Source organism: Enhydra lutris, unplaced genomic scaffold (genome assembly GCF_002288905.1).
Source record: "Enhydra lutris kenyoni isolate GAN:26980312 unplaced genomic scaffold, ASM228890v2 scaffoldscaffold16, whole genome shotgun sequence".
Taxonomy (NCBI): Eukaryota; Metazoa; Chordata; class Mammalia; order Carnivora; family Mustelidae; genus Enhydra; species Enhydra lutris.
In genome coordinates, this window is record NW_019154100.1 from 29,313,375 (window position 1) to 29,326,829 (window position 13,455).

The window sequence follows — 13,455 nt, forward strand, 5'->3', positions numbered from 1 at the left end:
TGTGGAGTTTGTCCATGGGTTCTCTCGGGGTTTAACGTTGACCCAAGGGTTACGCTGACTCCCAACAGCAGTCGTGGCATTCCATGCCAGCAAGCCATCGGAGCAGAGTCCTCATGAGTCTTTTATCACAAAATCCCAAGAATGGAAATCACAGCACCAGAAAAGCATTGCATTTTCTGCATTTTCCTAAACTTGATCAAATATCTGGTGCCATTTGATCCTTATTGCAGTCCCATAAGGTTTGGGGAGAGCATCCAATCCCAGAATCAAAGTGTCTTCTGAAAGCTCATGTATGAACTCTTTGGAATTAGAAAGACCTTTCTCCATAGAAAGAATAATATTAATGGAAACACTTCCCAGGCAAGCCTGCAATGGCATATTCCATGTGTCACCTCAACACTGTGGCTGTAGAAGGCTGCTTCCCAAGTTGCACCCAGGGATGGTTTGAACACATCTTAGATGATGTCATTATAAGGAAGTACTTCAAAAGTTAGTAAGCACTCTAGGTAGGCAAAGTCTTTTCCTATCCCTCCAGCCCTCTAGCAGCAGGCACAGGCCATCCCAGTGGGGAACCAAGCAAAGGTTGTGAGATACAGGACCAAGGCCAAGAGGGTGCAGCCAGTCTAAAGGGGGAGGCCCTTATAGATTAGATCCCTGGGAACCTGGTGGCGGCAGCCACAGAAGGGAGCTTTGCCCAGCTCCCCTCTTCTCTCTTCTGTGGTAGGCACGAGGTGCTCTACTGGTGGTGGTCAAAGATGTCATAATAAGGGGACATCAGGGCGAGTGATGGTAGCTTCCCCTACAGAGGCAATTGGCAGGTAGAGGGAGTAGTTTTCATCAAGGAAATTTAAGAGTAAAATATTTGTAAACCAGGCTCTACCCTCTCACCTTTACAAATGAGAATGATAAGGACTCAGCAGCCTTACTGATTTCTAGGATCCAGTGACACCATAGGACTGTCTCGTATTAAATCCCACTCCTGCCTCTCTCCAGGGGTGTAGCCTCAAGCAGGTACCTGATCTCTTCAGATCTCAGTTTTCTTAGCCATAAAACAAGGATAACAATTCCACCTGTCTTAAACTGTCTACGATAATTAAATGCGGGGAGGGTGAAATCATCCCAGGTGCCTAGTTCAGTGCCTGGCATACAATATGAACTCAGAAAGTGTCACCTACTACCTTTCTTCCATGTTCTTACTTCTAACACTGTTGTGATTTCTCCTTCTCTTGGGGGCAGGTTTGGAAACCAGACATTAAACTACAGGCTCTTCTATGATGGAAAACACTTTGTGGGCGAGAAGAGGTTTGAATCAATTCACGATCTGGTCACAGATGGCTTGATAACACTGTACATAGAAACAAAAGCTTCTGAATACATTTCCAAAATGACAACAAACCCCATTTATGAACACATTGGATATGCCACTCTACTCAGAGAAAAAGTATCCAGGAGGCTGAGCAGGTCGAAAAATGAATCCAGAAAAACAAGCGTTACAAATGAAGAACACACAGCAGTTGAAAAGGTAAGCTACACGTGTGACAGAAATGGTCTCTGCTTTTAATTTACGCTGAATAACTGCTTGGTTAAGTATGTATGTGATTGGCCAGAATGTTGGAAGAGACCCACCCCCTCCCCAAGGAATCTAGAATATTCTGCTAGGAGGGATCTTAGAAATCTTCTGGCTCAACTGAGGCCCGGAAGTGTGAATTGATTTGCTCAAACTCATACAGCTCGGTTAGGGCTCCACACATGATTATTTGTGGGTTTATTTGGAGTTTGAGAAAAAACACTTCATTAATGTTTTATGATGAAAATAGTCCTTGGTTTTAATTCCATTTGAGGCCTTACCGGCCATCTCTGGGTCCACCTAGCTATGCAAGTACACGGCATTTGTCTCTGCTCCTCTTAGGACTGAGTGACCATGTGTGGAGCACGGTCAGCCTTCCTGAAGGGGGGGGTCTTACCTAGATAACAGCTTTTACTGACAGATACGGGAGCATTATTGGGGAGAATGGCTATCTCTGGGAGGCTTAAAAGACGGGCTGTCCTTTGCCTCGCTGAGGATTAGAAACTCCTAAGTGGGCAATGTTCAGGCTACATGAGGGTGGCCGGATGTGGTGGGAGAGACCTGATTTTTCTCTCCAGTAGCTGTTTATTGGAAAAGCACCACCAGTTTGCCAGTAGATTCTTTGGATGTGCCCCTTTAGGAACCATCTGCTTTGCCTGGTCCTATGTGTTTTCCGCTGAAAGAAAGTGACAGCCAGTCCTACCGGTCAGCCCCCACTGAGCCCAGTGTCGAAGGCAAGCTTAGACTGGGACAGATATAAATAAGGGGGGGGGGGTTTGCAGAATGGTGGGCAATGCTCCTTCTGGTGATCACTAATCCTTAATTCAACCGGAACAGTGCCCCCACCCTCCCCTGTTGTCCAGTGTGAGCATAAAGCAAAGGAACCTCAGCTTGACTGGCTCCCTTGGCTTTGGGACAGGGACACACCAGAAATCACTGGAATAAGGAGGAGGGCAGAGGCAGGCAGCGTGGTCCTGTTGGCAGAGATGATGAGCATGATCTTAATTGATTTGCTGATGGGATTTTAGAGCCTAGGAGAACCTTTCCGAAAATCACCTCAGCTGAGCAGCTGGCCCATGAAAAAATTATTTGCCATTTTCTCTTTTATAACTCCAGTGTCTCCAGGGCACCTGTCATTCTTTTACAAATAATTGATTTGGGAAATGGTGGGTTTTCTGATTGTTTACATTTTACCAAGAGGGAGGGAGGGGGCATGATCTCCAGCTTTCAGAATTTGTTCCTGTCTAGGCAAAAGCCATTCCTTAGTCTGTTTGTAAAATCTGTTCAAAAGTAATTTAGAATAGAAAATCTGGAAGCTGACCTTCCCAGCCATGACAAATCAGAAGATGAATTGTAAAATAAATCTCAGAAGCAGTGTTTGTATTTCCGAGTCAGAGAGTAATGCCACCCAAAAGGCAATCTGTTACAATGGCAGGCGACACACTAGAACATTTCCAGGAAGAGAGGCAAGTCGAAAGAGTGCCTCTTATATGTTTGGGATGAGAGTTTAAATTCTGGGTACTGAACTGGTATTTCTAGAGCCTTGTCCTTCACCAAGAGGGAAGTCTGACTGCGAAAAACTGGTATTTCTAGATGATATTCCCATAAGGAAACTTGCAGGACAAAAACATGCCCTTCGTTGTAGATCATTTTGTATGTAGTTATTAAAAATTAAAATTTGGGGGAAATTAACAATCAGATTAATAATTACTTTAGGTGAGCTTCCCAGGACACTTTTACCTTTCTAGGAAAAGGTAAATAAAAAAACGTTGAAAGAAGTCCACACTCAGGGAAGGATTTGATGGACAGGTGTTAGTGGTGTGGATTTTCTGGGACACTAATGATGCAATGTTTGGCTTTCCTGGGGGACATTCTGAACGCTGGGTCTAGTCATTTGCTCGCTCATTTTGTCAGCAAGTTTGTTAAGTAACTTGGTACAAATCCATCTCTTCCTCTCTGACCTGTGTTGACAAGTAGAATTATTAAAAGTCTCAGTCTTGCCAGAAATTCTATTTCCCTGAAGGGCAGGTCAGTGGACTGTTGCCATGGCGGCAGAGACTAGAAAAAAGGTAGCAGAAACTTGAATGGATTGACTGAGAAGTGCCCAGGGAACCTGTCTGATTCGATAATGGTGCATCATGGAGGTTTTAATGAGTGAAATGGGTAGGTTTCCTGATAATTCTCAAATCCAGACAGCCCGGCATTTCATTTTCCAGACTACTTAAACTTTGTTCGCCTATTTATTTTATTGATCATTTCCAAATGAATCCAGAGAGACGGTGGTACCTGAAAATCCCAGAATATTATCAGTGTTAATTGGCATAAAGATATCACCTACCCCATCAGATCTGAGTGGTTTCCAGATTTATCTCCTGTCTAGGTGGTTAGCACTGAACTTGATTTTAATAACTGTAGATGAGGCAGAGAGGTGGGGAGGGTACCAAAAAAAAAAAAAAAAAAGTTGGGGTAGTTAGCCAATATCAACCTTTTTCTTTTATGATTCTTCAATTGATTTTTAAAACTTTATGATACATAAGGGCCACCCATTTTGGTGCATTTAATTAAAATTGTCATGCCCTGTGTCATTTCTCTTATGGAACTTATTTCAGAATTGATTCCATAGATGATTATCTACTGACCTCCAAAACCAGCATCTGAGCAGTAGGATTTAGCATTGTTTCAGGCATTTATAGTTTACAGAATTCGCACGTGTGAGGTAATTCCCCATTTTGTCTTCAGGGCAACTTTGCCAGGTCCATAGAGCAGGAATCATTGTCCCCAGTTCACTGTGGCAGAGTAAGGAACCAAACCCAGGTTTCTGAGCCCCGAGTTCAGAGCTTCCTAAACCTACAGGCCTGCGAGGCCCCGTTCTGTTCTCATAGCCCTTACTGCTTTAAGCAAACACCCCTGGTTCTCCCCACACTCAGTCAGTTGTTGCTAAGAATCACTCAATATTTCCATCATCTGGTTTTTAAAAAACACCGCTATTACTAACTGTACTAACTAAGCTTTCTTAGGAAGGATACTCTGCTGAATCAGACATATATGACAGTAGTGTTTTCCATGGCACAGGTTTATTCGATAAATTCGGCTTACCTGTAATGAAACTGCATTTACGTTTTACTGGAGAAAAACCATCCATACCCTTGCTATAGTAAAAACAGAGTTTAGAATATATCTTACCAGTTCATTCATTTCACTATTTTTTCTAACAGCAAAAATTAGAAAATAGCCTAAAATACCCACAGTTGGAGGCTGTTTCAATGAATTAGGACGCAACCAAGTGAAGGCATCCATGCAACCACAGAAAAGAATAAGAATCCTCGTCCGCACTATGGGAATGATTATCTAGAGTCATTAAATGCCAAAAGCAACTTACAATATAATGTGTATTTGTGGTTTCATTTGTGTGAACCTGAAGAAAAACATTTTTGCGTATGTTTTTCCCGCAAAATCATAAGCTGTCCCTTGAAGTTTACAAGAGCTAGTAGTATCATTGGTTGCCTGGAGAGTGGGTTGGGGGCGGGGGGGGTTATCTGGGAAATAAGGGTGGGGATGAGATTCTTCCCTGCTATTTCATACTCTTTGAATTTTGAACCACGATAACTGTGGCATTCTATTCAAAAAATTACATAAGAAAAAAAAAGAACGGGTTCTGTTTTAAATTCACATATGCCAGAGCAAACCCTGAGTAAAACCTCTTCTGTGCTCAAGGTATCATGCACACACATATAGAGAGGAAGCAAGCCTGTCCTGCCTCTGGGTTCAGGCAGGTTTTCCCACCTCTTTGCATGGGTCCCCCTCCCCATCCTGATAGCTCCCTTTTCCCTTCATCTCTCCCTTGGATGCCTAGCAAAGAGACTGTGTGTAGCAGCCTTTAAGGCTGGGACCAGAAGAGGGTAAAGGACCAAAATCACCACATAAAGTCTTTGATGTGACTATCCCTGGAAATGGTTGGCTGTCGCTTCCTCACTGGCACTGCTCCCCTGGGATCCTGCCCAGCCCTCCCCACATTTTCCACGCCCCTCCCCCCACCCCATCTCTGCTTTCTTAAGCTGTGAAGACCAGCTTCCAGATTCCTCTTGCTTTCTTACAGTGGTAGGGAAGCCCTCTTTGATTTCTGCTTGTCTTCCTGTGAACCCAGGAGAGTGACCTTTTCCTGATTGAAGGGCTCTGCACCTGGTTAGGACGTCTTCCTCTGCAGATGAGCTGTTTCAGACAGGAGCACTCTCTCCTCGACCTCAATCCACCTTTTTTTCCCTTTTTGAAATAATTGTCTTCTTCACATCTAGAGTGAGCCTCTCATTGTTTATTTTTTTGTTTCAACACTAAGAACCAGGTAGCCTGCCAGAGATCTTGGCCCAGCAAGGACGTTACATTTTCCTCCCCTGCCCTGGAGCAGGAGGTTATAGCCACACCAGGGAGCAGATCTCCAGGTGTCGCTGACAGAAGCCTCACAAGTCAGTTGAGCTGAGACTGAATGGCTCTCCCCTCCAGTCTCACAGTGGTATCTAAGTGTTGAAAGGCCCTTCGTGACTTTTTGTTCATCAGAGAGCTGCTCTTGCTTTTGTTGTTTTCATCTTAGAAACGTGATTTTCTTTGTCTGCGGGACAAAATCCAAATTCCTCTACAGGATGTTTATAGCTTGTCTGAGCCTGGAAGCAGAGCCTGAGACAAGGGTTTTGTATATGGGTAATTTGTGAAGGCATTCTAATGAGCAGGAAGGAGAGGTCTGGAGAAGGAAACAGATGAGAAGAGAACCCTGTAGGAATGGATGTTATTGAGTTGGGCATCTTCTGAGAAGCCATGTAGAATTGCTCCTAAGAGGAACTGTGGGGAGGGGGGCACTGTTTATCTACCACTTCCTTTCTTCTATCCTCTATTGGCTGAGGGGTGCTTGTGAGTTGTTAAGTCCCTCACACACCAAGCTGTACATGTGGAGAGCCAGGTGGATGCCCATGGGCATCCCCAACAGTCCTGTCAGAGAAGCCCCAGACAGAAAGTGAGAGGTGCACAGTGAGGACAGTTGCTAAGGGGCTGCCCTGTCAGAAGGCAAGATCGGCAACAATCCCTGGGGTAGACAGTTGTGAGGGACAGTAAAAAAAAAAAAACGAATGGAAATGCCCACTACCGCCAGGGCCTGCCTCTCTGAGCCTTTCTCCCCCTTGCTGGCCTCCCTTACAGGCCTGCTCTCCGCATATATTCCTGTCCTCTCGCTTCCCCTCCCCCAGGGCTGTGTCTGTTGGCTCCCGTCCATCCTTTAGCATCCCGCACAGCCTCTCTGGTAAAACCTGGGGGGCTCACCCTCCTTCACACACTCTCAAGGAATCACTCCCACCACAAAACCACCCCCAACCTTTGCACATAATCTCCATGATAATTTAACATGCTGTATCCTCAGGGGTAGATGAGACCAGTGGTTCTTAAAGTAGGGCCCTCAGGGACCAGCAGCATCAACAGCACCCAGGAGACTGATGAGAAGCACCCCCGCTCAGGCCCACCCAGCACTGCTGAGTCAGGGACCCTTGGGGGATGGGGGACACCTCAGTCTGTGTGTGAGGGAGCCCTGGGGGTCTCCATCATGCACCCACTGTTTGGATGCCTCTCCTCCCCAAGCAGCGACCTGTCCGAGGCCCAGGTCCTGCGGTTCACTCCCCAGCTCTAAATCCTGGCCCATGCAGTGCTCAGCAGAGGACACAACGCCCAGCGAACAGCAGATAGATCATGTTAAAATGGAGCAGACCATATCACACTCACCCGGAGGAACACGCATCTCAAACACACCAAGATGTGTGGGTATCTCACAGCCCCCACCCCCCCCCCCCGCCCTTCCTCTGGCCAGCTCCTTCCTCCCTGGGCTAATTTCACTCTTGGAGTGGCAAGAGCAGCGCCTGGAGGAGGAGCGTCTTAGAGACCATTTTGTGCGGCCCCTCTGTTTTACACCACAGGAAGCCGAGGCACCCAGCTCATTAGTCTTGGCGTATTTCAAAGACACCCAAAGGTTATGAAGGCTTGGATAGGCAAAAAAAAAAAAAAAAAAAAAAAAAAAGGCTTTAAAGTACCCTACAACTTAGAAGTTCTCTTAAAGTTAAACTCTTTGAGGAACACAAGTTATACCTCAGGACTTCTAGGTGAATGATTAAAAAGTGGAAAATGAATTACGATTATAGTTAGTCTAGAAGGTGTCTCAGCAATCAGAACCCAGCAGGAAATGGAAGACATGTTTGCTGGGATTTTAAAGAGAATTTGATTAATAAGGGATTTATCCCAGGGCCTGGCAATGGCGGGAAGTGTTTAGTTACCTCCCCAGGGCTGAAGGGACCTGCAGAAGGTGCTGGGTTACTGGTGTCTGATGAGAGCTGGAATGGAGTCTTCCATAAGAGGGGGGCTTCCACAAGTAAAGGTCTCCCACAGAAGCGGGGGCTTGCCCAGAAAGGGGACTTACATGATAAGAGGGTTCCCACAGAAGGGGCGTTCCCACAGGAGGGGAACTCCCGTAGGAAGGGGCTTCCACACAGAAGGGAACTCCCATGGGACGGGGGCTTGCACAGAAGAGAGATTCACATAGTGGAGGGCTGTACAGAAAGGACTCCCACAGTCAGTCAAGGGTATAGCCATGCCGCCGATATTACCCAAAAGGGAGAGATGGGGAGGAAGTAACCCAACTTCTCTGTCCTCTAGCCTTTGATCTCCTGCCTATACCTTCCATTGCAAAAACTCAACCAGAAACCAGGGAGTAAAAGAGCTGGGGATACAGACCACATGAGTCAGTCTCCCCACCATCAGTTAAAGCAGGGCAGAGAATGAATTGAGGGAAGGTAGTAGAATGTGGCAGAGAAGAACCAACGCAAGGAGTGAATACAGACCAATTCCACTGGTCACATGTTAGCACCGTTCTAATTACTACATAAAGTTCAGGATCAGATGCCATAATTGGCATTAATGCAAGATAACGAGGTAGCTCCTTTTCCTGGATGGGCTCCTCAACTATGCCATTACGGGAAGGATCTTGGTTCTGGGCTCATAGACCTTCACCAAGCAGAGGGACTGCTTTCGTTTGCCAAGGAAAGCGCCGGAATTGTTAATGTAGAAAACATCAAGGAACCGAGAACAATCTGCTCGTATTTCCAGGGTCTGGAAAACCTGTAGATTTGCCCCAACAGGAGGTCCTTTGGAAATAATCTGTAACTGACATAACCAGTCTTTTCTCAGCAGTCAAGGATAAATGGAGACGAGCATGACTTAGCTAGTAAAAGTGACAGGCACAGTAATGACTCTTCCTACCTTGCATACACAGTCATAAAATGGAATGGGATATAATGCTGTAAGAATGGATTTGAACTTAGATTACATTTGCTCATGAAAACAGGTTTTAAGGAGCCTTATTTTCCATCAGAATCCCCTAATGGGGTGGGATTTATCATGCAGTCTGAAACATAGTTGATTTTGTTAGGTTAGTGGTTCTCAAACCGGCTGCAACTTAGAATCACCCCGGGGGGTTAAAAAAATTAAAAAACAAAAACAAAAACCCCATCTTTGGCCTCTCCTGACTTCTTAAATCAAGGCCTCCCACCATTGAAATTCAGGCATCTCTATTTTTAAGGTCCCCCAGGTGATCCTGAAGTTCTCATCCCGTGGTGAGATGAAATGTGAGACAGGAATTAAAGGTTACCAGGTACTTGGAGCATTTTCTTAGTGATAACCAGTACCACCTGCTCTCATTCCCCTCCTAGGCCCTAATTTAGATGCTGCGATTCATTCTCTACCTTCACCTGCCCGTAGAAAGTCCTCCATGAGAACATTTGTTAAGGTGGTAAACTCTGGTGGTTCAGAGGTTTGCTTTGCTACATTTTTCCTGGTTTCTTTTCGATATCATTAGACGAGAAAAATCAGCTGGAATAAGATTAAAAGAATTAAATGAAGGGACAAGGAAAAATCAATGCTTCTTCCTTATAGGCTAGCTGGTAGTTTTTTAATGACAAAGTTTGTAGGACTATGATTTTCAACCTTGGCCGCTCACTGCAATTTATTAGGGTGTTTTCAAAAATACCAATGCCTGGGCCACACCCCCAGAAAATCAGATTTAACTACTGGCATAAGGCCTGGCATCTGGATTTTAGATGCTCCAGGTGATTCTGATCTGCAGCTAAAGCTGAGAACCCTTTGCTTTAGAAAAATAACTAAATCCACTGGATGTATCTTTTATCAGAAAGCTTCTCCTTCTACCAGTCCCTCATTATCAGTGATCTCAAAGTTAGAAATTTACAGAAACAAAAAGGAAAGTTATCCTAATGCAGTCAGTATTTGTCAGAATAAGATGCACCAAACCCTCTTTATTCATCCCCACCTAAATCTAGAAAATGGTTGGAGATGCAGCCCTTAAGTATTTTTATGTAAGCAGTGCCATCTAGTGGCTAAGAGGAGAGTTACCTGCTCGTGACCATCTTGAAGGACCACACTAACCAGATGTGGGAGTAATGAGCAAGAACACATTTTCAGCAATGAATCCACTGAATCATTCCCACTTCCTCAGGTTTTATAGCACAGATCAGCCTAGGCAATGGCCAGGGTCTGTTCTTTTTGTAATGCGTGCTCATTCTCTGTGAAAGCAGTTGGGCAGCTCTGCTAGCTTGAGATGCTGAGATGCTGAGATGGTCCCAGTGATCGTGATTTTTTTAAAAAATAGACCAAAACTTAACAAATGGTAGTTTCTTAAAGCCTAGTTGCAAAGTCTATCAGTGGACAGGACAATGAGTAAAAATAGTTTTGACCACACAGACCATCTGATAGTCTTTTGTTCCTCACACTTTGAGAACTGCTTCCACTGGCAGAATTCTGGTGGATGAAAGCCACACCTTTTAGAGAAGTTTATATTTGGATGTCTCTAGGCCGGTGTTTGTGGGAGTCAGTATGCCATTTTCATCACCTTTGACTATGGGCAGTAAATGAGGCTGTCACCTAGGACCGCTGTCCACCTTCCGTTACTGCAGTCTTTGCCTTCGCTGTGACCTCAGAGCTCCTCCCATTGGCTTTCACTGGGGTGGGCAGCAAAACTGACCCTGGGCCTGTGTCATTCGAAGCCACTCTCCGGGTAATTCTGATGTGTTGTCCCAATAAAGAACCATGGACCCAGTCTTATTCTCTACCCTGCAGAGATGAGAAATGAGCCCAAAGCTCGATGTGACACTGTGGCAATGAATGCTGGTGGGATAAGACACAACTTCAGGGAATCCCACTACTTTCTTTCTCTTGCAGTGCTTCTCCTTCTGCCACCTTTCTGTCTCTCTAATCAAGATTTAGCAGTCTCCTCACCTATACCCCCTTGGTGAGTTGCTCTCATCTGTGCCACCTAGAACCTATGACTCCTCTTTGGGAAACCACACCCAGAGCCAGCTCCCCTCCCACTCTCAAGTTCTGTGCTTCTGGTGCCATCAAACCCAGTCCCTAGCCCAGAGGTGGGCTTGTCATTCAAGGCTGCTCTGAGGGGTCCCAATTCCCTGGCCACTGGGGTAGGTTCAAGAGTGGGCATGCGGTCAAGTAAGAGCCATTGAAATGTGTAGACTTTCACTGTGAGTTTCAGAAAGAAGGTCGATTGTGCTTTTTTTCTATTGAGTTGGATTCAGCAGGAAGTAGAGTCTGAGTGGCTGAAGTCTTCCCTCTGATGCTGAGAAAACAGAGCTGGAAAGGAAGAGACACGGAGTCCTCAGAACTTGGTCTGTGCCTCTACCAGAGCTGCCCCCAGAGCCTGCCACCCTCTGCTGGGTATTTCAGTCATGTCAGTTATATGAGTCGTCTAATTCCTGTAGAGCTTCTTAGCTGTGGGATGGGAATGTTTGGGTTGAGGTTAGATGTCTACTGTCTTTATAGCCAGAAGAACTCTAACTCATACCACCCTCCTCGGGGCCCCCCACCCTCTTCTATCCTGCACTGACTGCCCACCTTATTAAGAAAGTGAAAGCTCAAGTCTTCAAATTCAGGCCCATTTTAATTCTAACCAGACAATCCACACTATTCTTCTTTAACATGATGGTGTTACACTGGAAAAGGGAACATCTAGTGTTGACTGAAATGGGTAGGAATGTAGTACCTGGATTACCAGGTGGACATGGGAAATAACCCCATAACCCAAAACCCTTCTCTTGTCGCCTGGCCCTGCGGTGAGTCTATCTGTTGACTTCTTCATAATTATCTGCATCTAAATAAGATTAAGACAAATTGTTAAAGAGTTCTAGTGAATTCTCATAAACTGGATTTTTATCTATCCATGATTCAGCCATGAAGTTCGTGTGTGTGTGTTAACAAAATGGAAAGAAACAGCTCTAGCTGGAGTGTTGGATCTGGCCCCTGTTGAACATGAGGTTCTACCCCGCCCCACCCCACCCCCGCCACAGGTTACCAGTAAAACAGATGCTGTAAGCTGGAAACCTGCAGTAAAAAGTCAACATATTATCTGTAGTATTTATGAATTAAAAGCTTGGTCTCTAACAGTTTGTGGGGTTTTTCCCAGCTGTGGGGAAGAGGAAGGATTTTGTTTCCTGAATAATTTCCATTGACATTAATGGAAATGAAATGGTCAAGGCTACATCTTGGGTTATTTGTTTTCATTGCCTCTGGAACAGGTTGCAGAGCGGGCATTACTCATTTTTCAATAATGAAATGTCTGGCTGGGTTTTATGATGACAATTTATAAATGTCCCAGTTGGTCTTGTCTCTCCTCATACATAAGCACTTAGAAGTTTCCAGAAAGTTAATATTTCACTTTGTACCTAGTCTCTATTAGTGAAGCTAACGAGGCCCAACCATCAGAAGAGTAAGTTAAAGTTTCCAGATGCAATTTTTACAGTTCTCATGTGACTTGGCAGCTTTAAAAAAAAAAAAAAAAAAAAAAACAAGTAAGAAGTCAATTCGCTGTCACTTGCAACAGATTCTTAGTTAACTCTACAACTGAGAGTCGGGAATACGAGAAGGAATTAGGAGCTGAGCATGTCCCAACATGCCTTCAACAGTGAGGGCAGTTCCGTTGTATCACAGTACGTATAAATGACGTAAGCGATTTCTACTGTTTTTAATCCTGGACGATTTTAGGAAAGTTACAATTACAGCCACAAAAACAACAACTCTACATTAATCAAGCATGGCATCAATTTTAATCCTTTATAAACGGAAATCGTTTCACTCAGCTTCCTAACAACCTTTAAGTCTTGGGCTCCCTACTCTCCTATCAGGAAGAAGCAAGAAACCTGAGAGTCCGGTGAGTGGGCCAGGGGCAGAAAACTAGAAACTTGCCTGTCACAGAACTAGTTCCCAGTAACTACCACGTGGCTGGTTTGACCACAAGACTCCTGTCCTTTCCACTCCACCACACGACAAAGGAAACCGATATGCTTTGGGTCTAATTTTAAAGCTTCTAAACAAAGCATTATGTTAGTAATTGTTTCCCTCCTCACACAGAAGTTCTCCATTCTCTCTGTGGATGATTCTCATCATCTTTTGGTCTTGACTAATTTGTTCTTATGAAGAAATATGTCTGGCTGAGGGAGTTCCTGAAGAAGACAAGGGCTTGTTACAGAAAAGCACGCCTACCTGGGCGATTTCTAAATGAACACCCCGTGTGCATCTCTGGCCTAGAGGTCTAAGAGTTGGAAAGGGTTTGGCAATATGGAAAAGCTCTGTTGACCTTCACTAAATCCCAGAGTGATTATGAAATGCATGTTTTCAGCTGCAAACATCTCGCTTTTTCCAGTCCTGATGGGAGAAATCTGGGTGAGAGGAAGCTGAAACCACAGTTACCTTGTGAACCTCAGGAAGTAATGTGGGACTCGGGTCCCCCTCCATGGCGGCTTTGAAACAGCAGCCGACCTGTGGGAGCGTAGAGCGATATACATGGA

The 13,455-nt window shown here is 44.9% G+C and overlaps 1 protein-coding gene across 2 annotated transcripts in view; it reads left to right on the forward strand.

Annotated features, from left to right (window-relative positions):
* LOC111147263 (chimerin 2) overlaps nucleotides 1-13,455 on the forward strand; it is a 293,720-nt gene that overhangs the window by 188,061 nt on the left and 92,204 nt on the right. For both annotated transcript variants that reach the window (XM_022503193.1, XM_022503194.1), the window contains exon 6: nucleotides 1,237-1,522. In XM_022503193.1, coding sequence (XP_022358901.1) covers nucleotides 1,237-1,522 — 286 coding nt within the window. The remainder of the gene's footprint in view (nucleotides 1-1,236; nucleotides 1,523-13,455) is intronic.